Here is a 16,772-nt window from a genome sequence, read left to right on the forward strand (position 1 = left end):
CTAATACAAACCAAGGAGTTAAATGCCAAACGGCCGAATATGATAACAAGTATTAATGCCTAATGGGCCGAATAAAGTATAAAGCAAAAATGGGCCGAATTAGACAAACACACAAAATAAAGTCTAATGATGGAAAGCAAGGCAAATAAAGGATAAAGACGGTGTAGGGTATGTTGTGGTTGACACGGTGGGGGTTCACATAACCCGGACGGGTACGAAACTCAAGGGAGGTAAGACGATCAAGACACGAGCCCACTTGAGTTGCTTGTGCCGTGAGACACCGATCGAAGTTGAGCACATTCATAGACAAGGCTTTAGTAGCCTCTAAGATTTGCCCCATCTCGGCTCTCATGGCACGTCCTGCTAGCATCACTGCTCCTCCTTGACTACAAAAGTTAGCCAATGAAGTGGATTGGCGAATAGCCTCATGCATACACGAATCAGCAACCCTTTCCAAAACAATGAGACGTGCTTCAAACTCCTTCAATCGAGCTAGCATCTTGTCATAACCACGGCACAAATCCATAGGAGCCACAATCGGTTCCTTACCCATACCCGCAACCAATTGCTCCAACAACTTCGTGTGAATATCCATCTTAACATCCACACTCGTCATGAACGAGTCCAACTTATTTTCCAAAGCAGCGACAACATCGGATGATTTATCCACCACAACCCCTTTTGACAAAAATACCAAATCGGGTCCTATCGCCCCTATTTTTATCAATCGCAGCACCGAGTCATTCATTTCATCCATAATTAAAACACCATAACTTTTGTAACACCCCCATCTACCAAGGAGCCTTAACAAGACCTTCCCTAGCAGATAAGGGCGTTACCATCTCGGTTACCCGAGGACAGTAATAATCAAATATCGATAAAAGAACAATTATATTAATTACAAGTGATTTAAACCAACAGACGATAAGAAGATACAACTCAAGACTAGTATCAGGTATGTGAAACTTTCTCTGTCATGGCTCGTGGTAGACTCGTCCCTTCAAGCACCCAGCTAAGATCCATACATCAACCTGCTAAGACTGACTGCTCACCATAATGGATCACCGCAGACACAACACAAGAAGACAACACCACAAAACCACACAAGGTCAGTAACTGAGGTAACAAGTACAAAAGCAGACACAACACAATTACAGCAACACACACCACCTCCTCCAACCAACCACACACCTCTGACTGCCCGAAGGTCCAGTCTTGCCAGTGGGGGACCGCAGTCATTCCCACCTAAGCCCCGCTCATCTATCCGAGCGATAACCCATGTTCCTTAATGTGCACATCCCTTCTGTGGCGGGTTCCACAGAAGACGAATCAAGGGCGTGAAGCCACTCCCGCAAGTGACTCCACTCAGCCGAGGACGCACCTCGAGAACCATAGACAAACAATTACAACCAGTTGTACAAACAACAATCACCAATTCCTATTTCAATACCATATTAATCAATCGACCACAACCAACCTGATGCGTGTCATTTATATGATGTTTTACACCTCATTTTACACGCATTTCAGAGCTCATTTGTGTAGTTTATGCTACTATTTGCCCCATTTCGTCTACTTTCGTATTTTTATGTAATATTGCAGATTTATGCGGAAATGAGTAGAAATCAAGCTAAATCCGTCCCCGAGTACCTTGCATTGCATTTGACGTGAAGTAATTACTCAAGGAGCGAGCTTAGTGCGCATTTCGAGGCCCGAAAGACAAATCCACGAGAATTTAGAAGTCAAGTGTCAGCTACTTCAGTCGATCGACCGTTGCCCTTAGTCGATCGACTAGAGCACGAGTTCCAGTAGCTCCTGTTCATTGCAGTCCAATCGATCGACCGGTCACAGTGGTCGATCGACCACACCGCTAATCTGCGTGAATTAAAAGATCGAGAAATTAGAAGCCCATTGTACATTAGGTTTTGGAATAAGAACTAAGTTGTATTCCTATATAACGTAGCTTTAGTTTTGAGAATAGTCAGTCAGTTTTTATTCAGTTTTTATCAAACTTTATTCAAGTTTTTTAGCATTCAATAATTAGGGTTCTTAAGATTATCAAACTTTATTCAAGTTTTTTAGCATCCGGTTTTGATCTTTATTCCTGCTTCCATTCGGTAATCTCTGTTCCATTATTAAGTTTATTGCTTTATTTCGTTCTTAGATTAGAATTGCTAGTTAGAATTCCCATAAGCCAAATTATTGTTTTATGTTAGTTATTCGTTTAGTAGATTTAATTATGAATTCGAATGTTTTATTTGTTGATTTATTTGCTGTTTTTATCAATATCATGAGTAGCTAAACCCCATGTGCTAGGATGTAGGGAATCTGTAGAAGTAGGCGGCGTAGAATAGTATGATCTGAAATCGCGCCATGGTCGATCGACTGGGTTCCCTGGTCGATCGACTGGCCACGTGAGTATTAGCTTCGTTTTATTTAATTTAATTTCTATATTTGACGAATCGAGTGCACGCGACTAGTTGAATGCCTAGGAATTGACCGACCCAATAAAGATCAAAAGATAGGGGAGGGAGATAGACTACCTAATTAAGACGACTAGATTAATGAGATCGAAAGATGACTTAATTTAGACTTTTAAATCACTTTTTAGGACGAAAGTTAGCATTAGTGATATTAGGGACTTGTAGCTAGATCGAAAGATGCTACCTGTAAGAATGGACCGAGAGGACTTCTTATTTTCCCGTCTCACGTGTTTGTTTTAGACCTACCTAGTATACAGCCGCCGAAACTATAGTGAACCGACCATCCTAGTACCCCTTTTATATTTGATTTCATATATTTCTTTAGTGTATTTCATATTTCATTGCCTTTAGTCATAGATCACTCAAATCAAACAAACCCCCACATTTGTTACTTAGACTAAAATTAAGACAACTATTAATTGCATCCGCCTCTCTGTGGTTCAACCCTACTACCGCTATCTATAGTTGTAGTTGGAATTATAAATATTATCTTTGGTGCACAACGACAGGCATCAAATTTTGGCGCCGTTGCCGGGGAGGCAATTGTTTAAAATTATTAGTTGTTTTATTTTTAGCCTTTTTCTAGTTTAAGGGACATCTGTTCCTTAAACTATTCTCATATTCTACTTGTAGTTTCTTCTTATTCGCAGGTCACAGGGTGGTGAATTACTACCGTTCAATCTTGAGATTGAGAAGACTTTGCGCGAGTTGAGACGATCATCTAGGGTATTGCCGACAGAGGAAGAGCTGAGTACTCTGTCTAGTTACTACGAGAACGCTCTATTTGAGGAGGATCCACCTTCATCTCCAGTTTCTACTTCATCAGCTGAGACCGTCACATCTCCAGACATGGCGGAAGAAGCAAGTATTGCCAGTTACTCTGAGCCGACAGCCGAGAATCTCTATAAGGGATTCGCACTACCAGGGACGGATAGGAAATTCGAGCCGAAGCCGTCTTATATCAACTTGGTTGAGAGGAACCAGTTCGGGGGAGCTGCAAATAAAGATGCAGCCAAGCATATGGAGACATTCATTGATTATTGCTGTTCCATACCCCCGCCACACGGTGTGACCCAAGACCAGGTGAAGGAGACTATGTTCATATTCTCTCTTAGTGATGCTGCAAGGGAATGGTACAGAGACCTGGATCGAGTTGCTAACGAGATCACTAATTGGAAGTCGCTGGCCTTGGCATTCTACAAGAAATATTTCTCTGCCTCGAAGACGAATGCCATTAGAGCTCAGATCACGAGCTTTAAACAGGGTCCTGATGAGAATTTTAATGAGGCATGGGTCCGTTTCAAGAAGCTAGTGCGAACTATTCCACACCATGGGTTCGAGAAGTGGAGTCTACGCAATCAGTTCTATAATGGGCTCTATGACGATCAAAGAGCTATCCTGGACGCGGCAGCTAATGGAAGATTCCAGGAGAATGTGGGAGAGACTAAGGGGTGGAAGATTATTGATGATTTGGCCACCCATAAAGCTGAGTATGGAAATTCCAGGGGAAATCAAAGGAGGAGTGCTGAATCCCCTTCTGTAGCTGCACTAGAAGCTCTTACGGCGAGATTTGATAAGTACGAGTTGGGAGGAGCTTCGAAAGGAGGGATCTATCATGTGAATGCTATTTCAGACGGTCCTTTCTTCTGCAAGAGATGTGGAGGAGAGGGACATGTTTCAGACAACTGTCCTAATCCCTTTGAGTCTTGTGCTGCCTTTCAACATTATAGGCAGACAAACACTTATTATGAGCCGAATGTCCATCCGAACTTGAGGTGGAGTAGCCAAAATGTCCTGAATCCGACTCCACCTCCACAGCAGCAGCAACAGCAGCAGAATTATGTGCCCCCTCATAAGCAACAACATTTCCAAAAGCCTCCGTATATACCTCAGCAGCAACAACAATCCCAAAGTTCTGATTTCAACGAGTTGAAGAATTTGTTGCTGAAAGAGTTTCAAGCTAGAGAGGCCGGGATGAAGATGTAAGAAAGCCAAATTGCTCAATTGGCAAGCAAGAATACAACTCGAGCTCCAGGACATTTACCGACGCAGACGAATCAAAAAGAGAACCTTAATGCTATCACTTTGAGGAGTGGGTCCACCCTTGAGGGGCCTGCTATGGTCGAGGATGTCTCTGAAAAAGATGAGGCGGAACCAAGCAAGAAAAAGGCCGTGGTGAATAATAACAAGAAAAAGACGATCACCAGGTATGTCGGTCGATCGACTAACATACCTGGTCGATCGACCAGTCCGCGCAAAGAAACAGCTACTGTTCCTGTAGAAGTCAGTCGATCGACTGACATGCATGGTCGATCGACTGGCGACGCTGCTGATATTGAGTCTTTTCGTCCTCCGATGCCCGATAACTTGAGGGATCATCTATTTCGGGGTACGACCACTCCGAAAATATTGAGGCAAGACCCAAATGCTGACGGGTCAGTCCCGGTTCCGAAATATGACCCGACGACGATTCATGGTTCATTTTTGAGACGGTCTGAAGAAGGGTCGAGCTACAACAAGGAGAAGGTAGTGGATTTTCAGCCTAAATCCACCGATGCCGGCATGAGAGATTTAGAGGAGAGGGCTAAGTTACTTCTTACAGCCCCCTATCCGGAGAGATTGGTGCCGACGAAGGAACAGGTATCGTTTAATAAATTTGAGAATGTTATCCGTAGCTTAAACGCACAAGTTCCTTTTCTTGAGTTAGTTAATCAAGTGCCTGCTTACATGAAATTTATGAAGCAACTTTTATCTAAAGAGAAGTCACTTGAAACTGTGCATACTGTCGCACTAACTGAGGAGTCATGTTCTTATTTGACCCACACTGCACCTCATAATCTAGAGGACCCAGGTAGCTTTTCAGTTCCATGTAGTATTGGCACCTTTTCTATTGAGAAGGCCTTGTGTGACTTAGGAGCTAGCATTAGCGTTATGCCTTTGAGTCTTGCTAGGAAGTTGAAATTGACTAGGTTTGCAGTCACCAACATGACAGTACAGATGGCTGATCGAACTGCGGTCCAGCCTATAGGAGTCTTAGAGGACATTCTTGTGCAAATAGGAAAGTTCTTTTTCCCTGTTGACTTCGTTGTACTAGATATGCCCGAGGATGCCCACATTCCTATCATTTTGGGTAGACCATTTCTACACACTGCTGGTGCAGTTATAGATGTTGGTTCGGGGACATTGACCTTCAAAGTAGGGATACATTCCATTGTCTTTGCCCAGACAGCTAAGAAGAAAGACCCCATGTGGCCAATAACTTGTAATACGGTTTCTGAAAAGAAATCTTATTTTGTGCTTCCTGATATGCCTGTCCCTATGCCTGTTTCTGCTATAACACCTCCGCTCCAGACTGGGAGCAAATTGGAGGAAGATTCTTCTGTTTTGGATATTGCAGGAGCTGGTTTGGGGAAGGAAGAGCCGCATGTTGCTCCAGCTGTGAAGGAGCCAATCGTCTCAAGAGGCGGCTTAGGATGTCTTAGCTATGGCATAGATGAGGAGCCTGATGAGGAGCCAGTCAAAGTGAGGGAGTCCGACTTGGACTTTGATGAGCCAGAAGAGGTCATTGATTGGGAAGATGTTGAAGCTGTTGATCCGTTGAGTTCTGCGGATGTTGCAGCTGAGAAGATGAGCACTGTAGAGGCTACTTCTTGTAGCCAGAAGCCGACCAAGTGGGCCATTCCGTGGCCATTCTTGATCAACTATTAGTTGATAAATTGCTTTATAAACCATTCATTTTATTGCTTTTGTTGAACTTCTTTTTATTGCTTTTGTGTGCGCGAGACTTCGCATTTTATACGTTTGCTTAGGATTTTAAATACCTTAGTCTGTTACTTTGGGTTTTGCGCAATTTTGGGCGCGTTATTATGTGTAATTGCAGGTTTAGAGACCATGTTAGCTCGATTTATTGAGCTAACTCGATGAAATCAGAAAGTAACAAAGAAGACTATTCGATCGATCGATCGGTGTCCGTATGGTCGATCGATGGCCGCACAGCTGATTCCAGGAGCTTGCATTCGATATCCGGTCGATCGACCGGGTGAGGTGGTCGATCGACCGTTGCCATTCTTGTACTGTTTTCGATCATTCCCCTGCTGTGTTTGGTCGATTTGCGAACTTGAGGGAGTTTTCTCTCCACTCTATTCTCCGATTCATTTCTGTTTTCTTCCGATTTCCTTATTATTACACATAATCACCGCTTCAAACTTTGCTTTCTCGGAATTACGCGTGGTTTTGTTAGTCTTTTCAGGTACTTCTTGGTAGAACTGCTGGCTACTGAAACCTCCTAGCTCACGCTGGTTTGGGGAGGTTTCCTTTTGCTGCGCTTAAAGTCTTGTGAGTTTTTCCGAGTCTTACTTCATGTCTTATTTAGTTTATCGCAAATTCCCGTTTCTCTTTTATTTAATTATATGATTTTGCACAATGGGGACATTGTGCGATTTGGTTTGGGGAAGGGTTTTGCGTTTCATTTCATTTGCTTGCATTCACGTTAACATTTTGTCTTGCATTGTTGTTTTATTTCATTTCCTATATATATATATATACAGAAAATTCAAAAAACATTTGAAAAAATTCAAAAAAAAATCCAAAAAAATGCACGTTTATTTTAGCATATAGGTTGAGTCGGAATGGTAGTATTTCAATGATGACATTGCATTTTCAGTTGTTTTATGCCTAAGCCTTGCTGATTGACATGTTATTAGTAGAATCATATATGCATATTCTACGAGTTTTCGTTAATTATTTGCTGGACTTGAGACTTGACTTTGATTTTTGGCAAACTACATCATATTCTGAGATTTAGAGCCTATAACTGGTGACATCTATGACCAGTTTATCTAGGATGTGAGTAGTTACTCCTTATGAGACATGTTATATCAATATGCATAAATATGAACTTGATCTGCTTAATACCTGTATGCATTCGGTTTGTGGATTGTTGACACATGTGGTAGAGGTTTTCCTTTATTCATTTTGCCCATAAGGTCCACACTGCCAAAAATAGCCTTTTTGTCCTGTTAACAACATCCTACATTTAGCCTGCCCTTGTCAAGCTAGTAGTTTAGTTTTTGGGATTGTTACTACATTTTTGGTGGCATATGCTCTTTTGAGATGTTGATGGGAAGATGAAAAAGGAAGGAAAGAAAGAAAAAAAGAATTGAAAAAAAAAGGAAAAAAAAAATGATTCGAAAAAAGAAAAGAGAAAAACGCATGTGTACTGTAGAGGACGGTCGATCGACTGGACTCATTGGTCGATCGACTGAGGCCCGAAAGGAATAAGAAAATCAATTCGCATAATTCAAAGTCTTTATTTTATGGCGATTTTTGCTCCCATGTTGCATTTGTATCTTATGAGGAGTTGGTTGATTGATTATTATGGAGATTGCGAGATTTGTGCTTGATAATTAGCACCCGTTTATTGTTGAATTTTGAGCAAGAAGTTTGATGTTGTCATATGGTTTTGTTTAGGTACTAGCTTGATCATCTATACCTCCACATTCCCATAAATGTTCTGCCTCTTCTTACCCATACCTCACATATCCATATTTACCTCGGCATGTGTCATGGTCATTTGTTTGGTTGGAATGCATATGTACGGTTATAGAGATTATTTTCATATTAGATTGCAGGCATGTTCTTATAGGTCGTAGTTAGGTGAGTGTCACTACAAAATGAATTCTTTCTATCTTATACATTATTCACCTTTGCTTATGTCTGATATGAGCGACCCGTGAGAGTCCAATTTGATAAGTCTCTATAGTTGACGGTTCAGCAGTTTTTAATGACTTCATAACTCGTTTGCATGATTCACATTGCTAATTGATTGTTAGTTGTTGCATTAAATTGGTTTAGGCTATTTGGTTTGCATCTCGCTCTGAGATTGAACTCGTTCCATTAGGTTTTAGGATCGAGTCTAGTTCTTTCTTGGGGACAAGCAAGGGTTTGGTTTGGGGAAGTTTGATGCGTGTCATTTATATGATGTTTTACACCTCATTTTACACGCATTTCAGAGCTCATTTGTGTAGTTCATGCTACTATTTGCCCCATTTCGTCTAATTTCGTATTTTTATGTAATATTGCAGATTTATGCGGAAATGAGTAGAAATCAAGCTAAATCCGTCCCCGAGTACCTTGCATTGCATTTGACGTGAAGTAATTACTCAAGTAGCGAGCTTGGTGCACATTTCGAGGCCCGAAAGATAAATCCACGAGAATTTAGAAGTCAAGTATCAGTTACTTCAGTCGATCGACCGCTGCCCTTAGTCGATCGACCAGAGCACGAGTTCCAGTAGCTCCTGTTCATTGCAGTCCAGTCGATCGACCGGTCACAGTGGTCGATCGACCACACCGCTAATCTGCGTGAATTAAAAGATCGAGAAATTAGAAGCCCATTGTACATTAGGTTTTGGAATAAGAACTACGTTGTATTCCTATATAACGTAGCTTTAGTTTTGAGAATAGTCAGTCAGTTTTTATTCAGTTTTTATCAAGTTTTTTAGCATTCAATAATTAGGGTTCTTAAGATTATTTCGCAGTCAATAAAGTTTACTTTCCGCATCCGGTTTTGATCTTTATTCCTGCTTCCATTCGCTATTCTCTGTTCCATTATTAAGTTTATTGCTTTATTTCGTTCTTAGATTAGAATTGCTAGTTAGAATTCCCATAAGCCAAATTATTGTTTTATGTTAGTTATTCGTTTAGTAGATTTAATTATGAATTCGAATGTTTTATTTGTTGATTTATTTGCTGTTTTTATCAATATCATGAGTAGCTAAACCCCATGTGCTAGGATGTAGGGAATCTGTAGAAGTAGGCGGCGTAGAATAGTAAGACCTGAAATCGCGCCATGGTCGATCGACTGGGTTCCCTGGTCGATCGACTTGCCACGTGAGTATTAGCTTCATTTTAATTAATTTAATTTCTATATTTGACGAATCGAGTTCACGCGACTAGTTGAATGCCTAGGAATTGACCGACCCAATAAAGATCGAAAGATAGGGGAGGGAGATAGACTACCTAATTAAGACGACTAGATTAATGAGATCGAAAGATGACTTAATTTAGACTTTTAAATCACTTTTCAGGACGAAAGTTAGCATTAGTGATATTAGGGACTTGTAGCTAGATCGAAAGATGCTACCTGTAAGAATGGACCGAGAGGACTTCTTATTTTCCCGTCTCACGTGTTTGTTTTAGACCTACCTAGTATACTGCCGCCGAAACTATAGTGAACCGACCATCCTAGTACCCCTTTTATATTTGATTTCATATATTTCTTTAGTTTATTTCATATTTCATTGCCTTTAGTCATAGATCACTCAAATCAAACAAACCCCCACATTTGTTACTTAGACTAAAATTAAGACAACTATTAATTGCATCCGCCTCTCTGTGGTTCGACCCTACTACCGCTATCTATAGTTGTAGTTGGAATTATAAATATTATCTTTGGTGCACAACGACAGGCATCACAACCATCCACCAAAGACACTAGGCCAACTGTACAACAACGATAGACACTCTAGACAATCAACAGTACTGAGTAGGAAATCCTACCTTTAGCAAACCGCAGCGATTCCGCGTCCGATCACAACATAACAATCACCCATCAAAACCACCTATAACAACCATCACAACCATCTATTACTACTACCATAACAATAACTAAAATCAAGGGAGACGATGAAGATGATAACAACATACTTATACAAAGCAATCCGGCCTCAAGACCGCTACCCGACTCAAGCATCCCATCCCTATGGTGTAACCACTCTCAAAGGCCTCCAGGAGAGGAACTATGGTGAAGGAGAAGTGGAATGACGGCAGCAGGTTTTGGAAGAAAGGAGAAATGATTTGGGTTTCACGATTATACGATTTATAATTCCCGGCTGCAAACCCGTTACTCGATCGAGTTACGCACTTACTCGATCGAGTGGCATCTACTCGATCGAGTCCTCAAGCTACTCGATCGAGTAGCCTCACCTAGATCGAGTAACACGCACTCAAAGACTTACATCGTCACAAGTCTTTACTATTACATTAAAATAACTGTGTGTGCATTGTGGTGGACTAGGCTACCAATCTCAGTAAAAAGCTCCCCTCTCTGATAGAATAATTGGATTTATATAATACAATAACTGCATTATAACATTAAAATAAGTGTTGATGCAGAGATTGTTTTGTTTTGTATAGAATCTAAGATATGGAAATTAATAATACCATAACAGTTCAATGTTTTAATGTTTCCAGGCATTACAATTAATAATAACAATGCAACAACTTTGTCTACACCTACAGTTGTGTCCGAAACAGGAGAAAATACTATCCATAATCTTGGATTGAGATATACTCCATGTGGTAGTGAGGAGTGGAGTATGATGGTAGAAAATGGTTTCAAGCCTGCTCTGGGGTTAATGTTTGTAAAGCTGGAGGAGGCAATAGAGTTTTACAATTTATATGCTGTGGCTTATGGTTTCATACCAAGAAAGTACACATAAATAAGATTCCGTGATTGTCTGATAGACAAAAAATCAATGGTCTGCAACAGACATGGACAAACCTGCTGTTGAATTTTAAAACACAAAAGAGAAAAAGAAGAGGAAAAGATCTGTAGAGCCAAAGAAAACAAAAATCACAAGATTTGGTTGCAAGGGAAAAATACGGTTTTGTGCTGTATTCAATGACCTTAAGGATCTAATAGGGTATTCTATTGATAAGTTTTATGAAGGTCATAATCATAGACTCTGCTCACTCAAAGAAAGGGAATTCCAGAAAAATTTAAGAACACTTAACCTTTACATTAAGCAGACAATTGTTAACTATTGTAAACTCAACATCGGTGCTACTAAGACATTTAAAAATCTGGCGGAACAATCAAATGGGTATGCAAACATTGGTGCATCTCTCACGGAATTCAAGAATTTCAAAAGAAATAATAAATGTTACATAGGTGACAAGGATGCTGACATGTTTCTCGATTATTTGAAGGGGCTCTCTAAGTCACAAGATTGCTTTTACTTTGCTCACGAAGTTGATGAGGATAACTGTTTGGCTAGAATCTTTTGGGCAGATGCACAGGCAAGAATAAATTATTCCTTGTTTGGGGACACCATCACCTTTGACCCTACTTATGGTACTAACAAGTACCACATGGCCTTCACCCCATTCACTGGTGTTGACAACCACAAAAAGTCGGTGACTTTTGCTGCTGCACTTGTCGATCATGAGAACGATGGGTCATTCATATGGGTGTTTAAGAAGTTCCTTGATTGTATGGGCAATAAGGAACCTCAGTGCATTCTTACTGATCAAGTACCAGCAATTAAACTCGGGGTGCGTTCTGTATTCAAGAAATAAAGACATCGCTACTGCATGTGGCATATAATGATAAAACTTACCGATAAAGTTGAGTCACAGATTTTAAGGAGACTGACTTTGTTGAGCTAATATGTGCAGTTTTTTGGGATACTAACTTGGAACCCATTGAGTTTGAAGAAAAATGGTCTCAAGTGATTAGTGACTTTGAGTTGAATGATAATACTTGGTTGACATACATGTTTGGCAAAAGGCGCAAATGGATACCTGCTTACTTTAGGGATTTGCCTTTAGGCTGTCTTTTGAAAACAACACGAAGATCAGAGAGTCAAAACAGTTATTTCAAAAGATTTGAGAGCATAGATGGCATACTTGTTGAATTTTGGTTACGTTTTCAGAGTGCAATGGAACAACATTGCTATAATCAGAGATTTCTTGATGCTACAAGTGACAGCACGTTGCCACATGTTTCCTCTAAGACAATGATTGAGAAACATGCCTCTAAAATCTACACACATACTGTTTTCTTTAAGTTCCAAGAGTAAGTGCAAGCAGCTCCCTGTTCGTGTGCCGTTAGGGGATTTTCTGAGCAAGGAAACATGGACATTATAGGTGTTGAAGATGCCTACAGGAAACGTAGAATATTTCAGGTTATTTTATTTTATAAACATAATCGTCTTTTGACTTTAAAGTACAATAAATATGATAAAAGAATACAATAACTGTGTTTGGACATTAAAAAAACTGATGGACTTCTACCTTGGCGTTTGATGTGACCAATATTTGAGCATATTTAGTCCCCGGATTAGCCTCGTTCCTATGCTTTTTAGTGCATATTTGGGTCATTTACTATCTTTAGTCCTTTTTTTTGCATATTCTTTGAGGTTTTGTTTCCTTGGTAGGAGAGGAGTGCAAACCTTGCATTTTCATGGCAAAATAGAGCTAAATTGATCGAATCTAATGACCAAGCATCAAAGTGAAGACAAGACTAGAAGGCCTTTGTAAATAATGTAGTAGTATAGATGGGCAATGATGAAGAAGATCCTTGCATCTCCAACAAGATCCCGGAGGATTGTTGGAAGAAGGAAAGAAGAAAAAGCTCACTGGACTGGAATCCGCTCGTCCCAGCATCGGGACGCTCGTCCAAGAGCTCCACAATCCGAGCGTCCCACCTGCCTGGCCGCTCGTCCACCGCCTGCATAATCCGCTCGTCCCGACCTTTTGGACGCTCGGATTGTTCTCCAGTGCAGCCCTGCTTCTTCTTGTTCTACTCGGGTGCGCATATTTTCGAAAGACTAGCAAAAAGGAGACTCGCATCTTTCTTCGAGAGGAGCATTTCCTCAATCTTTTCTTAAGGACTTAATCGTCATTTAAGCCCTTAGTAACCCTAATTTGTGCACCTAATCCCCATTATAAATACCCCATTAGACTAATTAGATTATCATGTTCTTCTTATCAATCTTTTGTGTAGTTTATATTATTCTAATCTCTATTTAATCTTGTAATCAACTTTTAATCAAGTATAAATACAAATCTCATTTCCTTAATTTCTCTATTGTTCATCCTTTATTTTGGGTAATTGAAGATTATTTGGGTTTATTTGGAGGATTGACAATCTTCCAATCATTCATCAAGTACTTCTATTATTCTTTGCTTATTATTTTGGAATCATCATGAGGTATAATTCTCTTAATCCCTTTTTAATTATTGTTAATCATCTTTACTTATTCATCATGTTTTGCTTTGTTGATATGATTGACAACCTTGTTAACATGTTAAACTTGATAATGAGTGAGTAGTTTCCTTAACTAGGGTTAATGGGGAATTAGGGGAAACCAACATGGGGGATGATTCATGCTTAATCTAATATGTTTACATAATTTATTTGCTTGCTTGTTGTCATCTCAACTTATGCACATGTTATGTTTGATGAAATGCGAGCCTATGAATCCTTGCATTTTTTACCCATCACTTACCTTTTCAATGAGACTTGTAAGACATAAACCAACTCGAGTCTCATTAGACCATTCATATAGTTGAGTAGGGAGGATTAAGTCGACTTGTAGGTGTTGTACAATCTAATCGATTCGGCTCCGGGACCCAAACCTTCCTAGGATTGTAAGATATAAACCAACTCGATCCTATCACAACAATAATTGCTTGCTTATAATTTGAGAATATGTTTGTATGATCAATTCTCATGAATCCCCTATGAACCCATGACACCCTAGTGCTTTTAATCAATTGTTTACACCTTTTTTTTAATCATCTTGCTTGTTTACTTTTATTGTTATTTAGTTTAGTGATCTTCTTATCTCAACCCAAATTGTGACACCCTTAGACACCACTACTTGCAATCGAAAATCCTACATCAATACCCGTACCTTGGGATCCGACCTTTACTTACCTCTTTACTAATAGTAGAGTTGTTTGTGAAGATTATAAATATTGTTTTGGTCTAGGTACTCCTAACGACAAGTAACCGAAATCTAAGCTAAGAAAGCGACCGACCAGCGTTCATTGCTATTTTGAATAAAATAATTCATGTTGAACTATATAATAATTATGTTTCCTTTTTGTAATAACTACACTGTAATGCAGGTTGCGCACAATAACGAATCAAAGGAAACAACATGTACATGCAAGATGTTTGAGAGGAAAGGAATCCTTTTTAAACACATTATATGGATTATATTAGGAAAAGGATTGCATAGCATACCGGAGCAGTACATCGAAAGCAGATGGAAGAATAAATCATATAGAAAGCCTTTGTATGGACTGGATGGAAAGGTATTGCAAGACTACGATCCCACTGATTTGAGAAAGTTTGAATTATCAAGAGTATGGTCTGAGTTTTATGCAACAATAAGTGTTCTTAACTCGATGCCTCAAACGCAGATCAAGGAACTAAGTTTGATGCTTTTACAATTCCGAGAGAAAATAAATCCAACAAAAGAGAGCTTGACAAAGGAACATGAACTGGAAATGCTCTTAGGTTGTTCAGCAAAATCAAATATTACTGTTCTTCTGCCAAAGATTGCAAACATAAAGGAAGTGGCAAGAGAATGAAATCAATCAAAGATAAGGCAATTGAGAAGGCAAGCAAACCGAAGAGGCTATGTAATAACTGCAAACAAATGGGAAACCATGACAAGAGAAACTGTCCAAATCCATTTGTTGAGCATGCTTTGGAGGAAGAAGATGAAGATGAAGAAGAAGATAAAAATGGAATATGAATATGATACATCACACTAATTGATGATAGGAAAATTACTTTACTATAATTCTCTGATAAATTTGTAATCAATGTTTCTTAGTTATGATTTTGTTCATGGAATATCTTGCAAATATTACAATATATAGTTGTGAAAAGCTTTACAATAGTCAAGGTTATACTTTACAATAACCGCATAATTACAATAATTGTGTTAGAGTTTTACAATAACCAAGGTTATACTTTACAATAATTGATTTTGAATCTATTTTGCAATTGTTGTGATTTTCTTCATTTAATACCTTGCACTATTACAATAATCACGTGAAAGCTTTACAATAATAAAAGGTTATGCTTTATAATAACCACAATTTTACAAAAACTATAATTTACAATAATTGACGTGCCAAATTTCCATAAATATATTGACGTACCAAATTTCAATTCATCACAATTATACATTAAATTCCTGATTTCTCCATGCCTCATCTTCCTTCTTCATCTTCATCCTTTCTATTTTCCCTTTTTATCTTTCTCTTTTCTCCAGGTTAATTTTATTTATTTTTTATATATTTTCCTTGTGCAAATGTTGTTAAATTTCCTTGTGATGTGACTCATATTTGAGCACATTTAGTCCCCGAATTAACCTCGTTCCCATGCTTTATAGTGCATAATTGGGTCATTTACTATCTTTAGTTTCCCTTTTTGCATATTCTTTGAGGTTTTATCTCCTTGGTAGGAAAGGATGGCTAATCTTGCATTTACATGGCGAAATGGAGCTAAATGGATCGCATCTAATGACCAAGCATCAAACAGAAGACCAATACTAGAGGCCTAAGTAGATAATAAAGTGAAATGGGCAATGATGAAAGGATCCTTGTATACCCGAGATGATCCTTGCGGATTGTTAAGGAGGAAAAGAAGAGAAGCTATCTGACAAGGAATCCGAGCGGATCGGGCACGATCCGGGCGTCTCCCAGCAGCATGATCCGGGCGTCTTGTGGCCAAGACGAGCGGCTTGCAGCATGATGATCCGAGCATGTTTCCCAGGATCCGGGCGGATCCTAAGTCAGAGAGCCTGTGCCTTACCTCAAGACGCACGAATCGTGGCAAGACTAGCACGGGAATATGCTTATTTCCTTCGAGAGGAGCATTTCCTCAACTTTTCTTAGGGTCTTAATAGTCATTTATGCCCTTAGTACCTAATCTTTAGTATAAATACCCCATTGTACTACCTAGATTAGCATGCTTTCTTAGTACTCTCTTAATCCATTCTTAATCTCATAAAATTAGTCTTAATTTAGTTGTAATACAATTTATCAATATTAATCACATCTTAATCTTTCCTTAATTTCTCTATTGTTCTTTATTTATTTTCGGTAATTAGAAGATTATTTGGGTTTATTTGGGAGATTGACAACCTTCCATCAATCATCAAGTACTTCTATTATTCTTTGCATTATTATTTGGAATCATCTTCATAGGTATAATACCTTTTACCCTTGTTTAATTATTGTTAATTACTTTCATTTATTCATCATGTTTAGCTTTATTAGTTTGATTGACAATCTTATTAGCATGTTGAACTTGATAATGAGTGAGTAGTCTCCTAGCTAGGGTTAATGGGGAATTAGGGGAAACAAACATGGGGAATGATTCATGCTTAATCTAATATGTTTTCATAATTTATTTGCTTGCTTGTTGTGATTTCAACTTATGCATATGTTATGTTTGATGAAATGCGAGCCTATGAATCCTTG

The 16,772-nt window shown here is 39.1% G+C and overlaps 1 protein-coding gene and 1 non-coding gene across 2 annotated transcripts; one reads left to right on the forward strand and one right to left on the reverse strand.

Annotated features, from left to right (window-relative positions):
• Nucleotides 1–3,332: 3,332 nt before the first annotated feature.
• LOC141651468 (uncharacterized) lies at nucleotides 3,333–14,867 on the forward strand. Its single transcript, XM_074459181.1, has 7 exons — nucleotides 3,333–3,348; nucleotides 10,734–10,955; nucleotides 11,185–11,825; nucleotides 11,940–11,992; nucleotides 12,197–12,265; nucleotides 12,376–12,448; nucleotides 14,400–14,867. Exons 1-7 carry the CDS (start codon nucleotides 3,333–3,335, stop codon nucleotides 14,865–14,867), a joined length of 1,542 nt encoding a protein of 513 aa, XP_074315282.1.
• LOC141654000 (small nucleolar RNA R71) lies at nucleotides 3,714–3,820 on the reverse strand. The gene has a single exon (XR_012547583.1). It is a non-coding gene; the product is annotated as a small nucleolar RNA R71 (small nucleolar RNA).
• Nucleotides 14,868–16,772: the final 1,905 nt, after the last annotated feature.

Source organism: Silene latifolia, chromosome 4, assembly GCF_048544455.1.
Source record: "Silene latifolia isolate original U9 population chromosome 4, ASM4854445v1, whole genome shotgun sequence".
Lineage (NCBI taxonomy): Eukaryota > Viridiplantae > Streptophyta > Magnoliopsida > Caryophyllales > Caryophyllaceae > Silene > Silene latifolia.

Bases quoted from the DNA above. Each gene is read 5' to 3' on its own strand.
- LOC141651468 (XM_074459181.1), top strand. The intron at 11,826-11,939 runs GTATTCAAGAAA...TAATATGTGCAG, and splicing joins TTAAACTCGGGGTGCGTTCT to TTTTTTGGGATACTAACTTG. The intron at 12,266-12,375 runs GTTTCCTCTAAG...GTGTGCCGTTAG, and splicing joins GTGACAGCACGTTGCCACAT to GGGATTTTCTGAGCAAGGAA.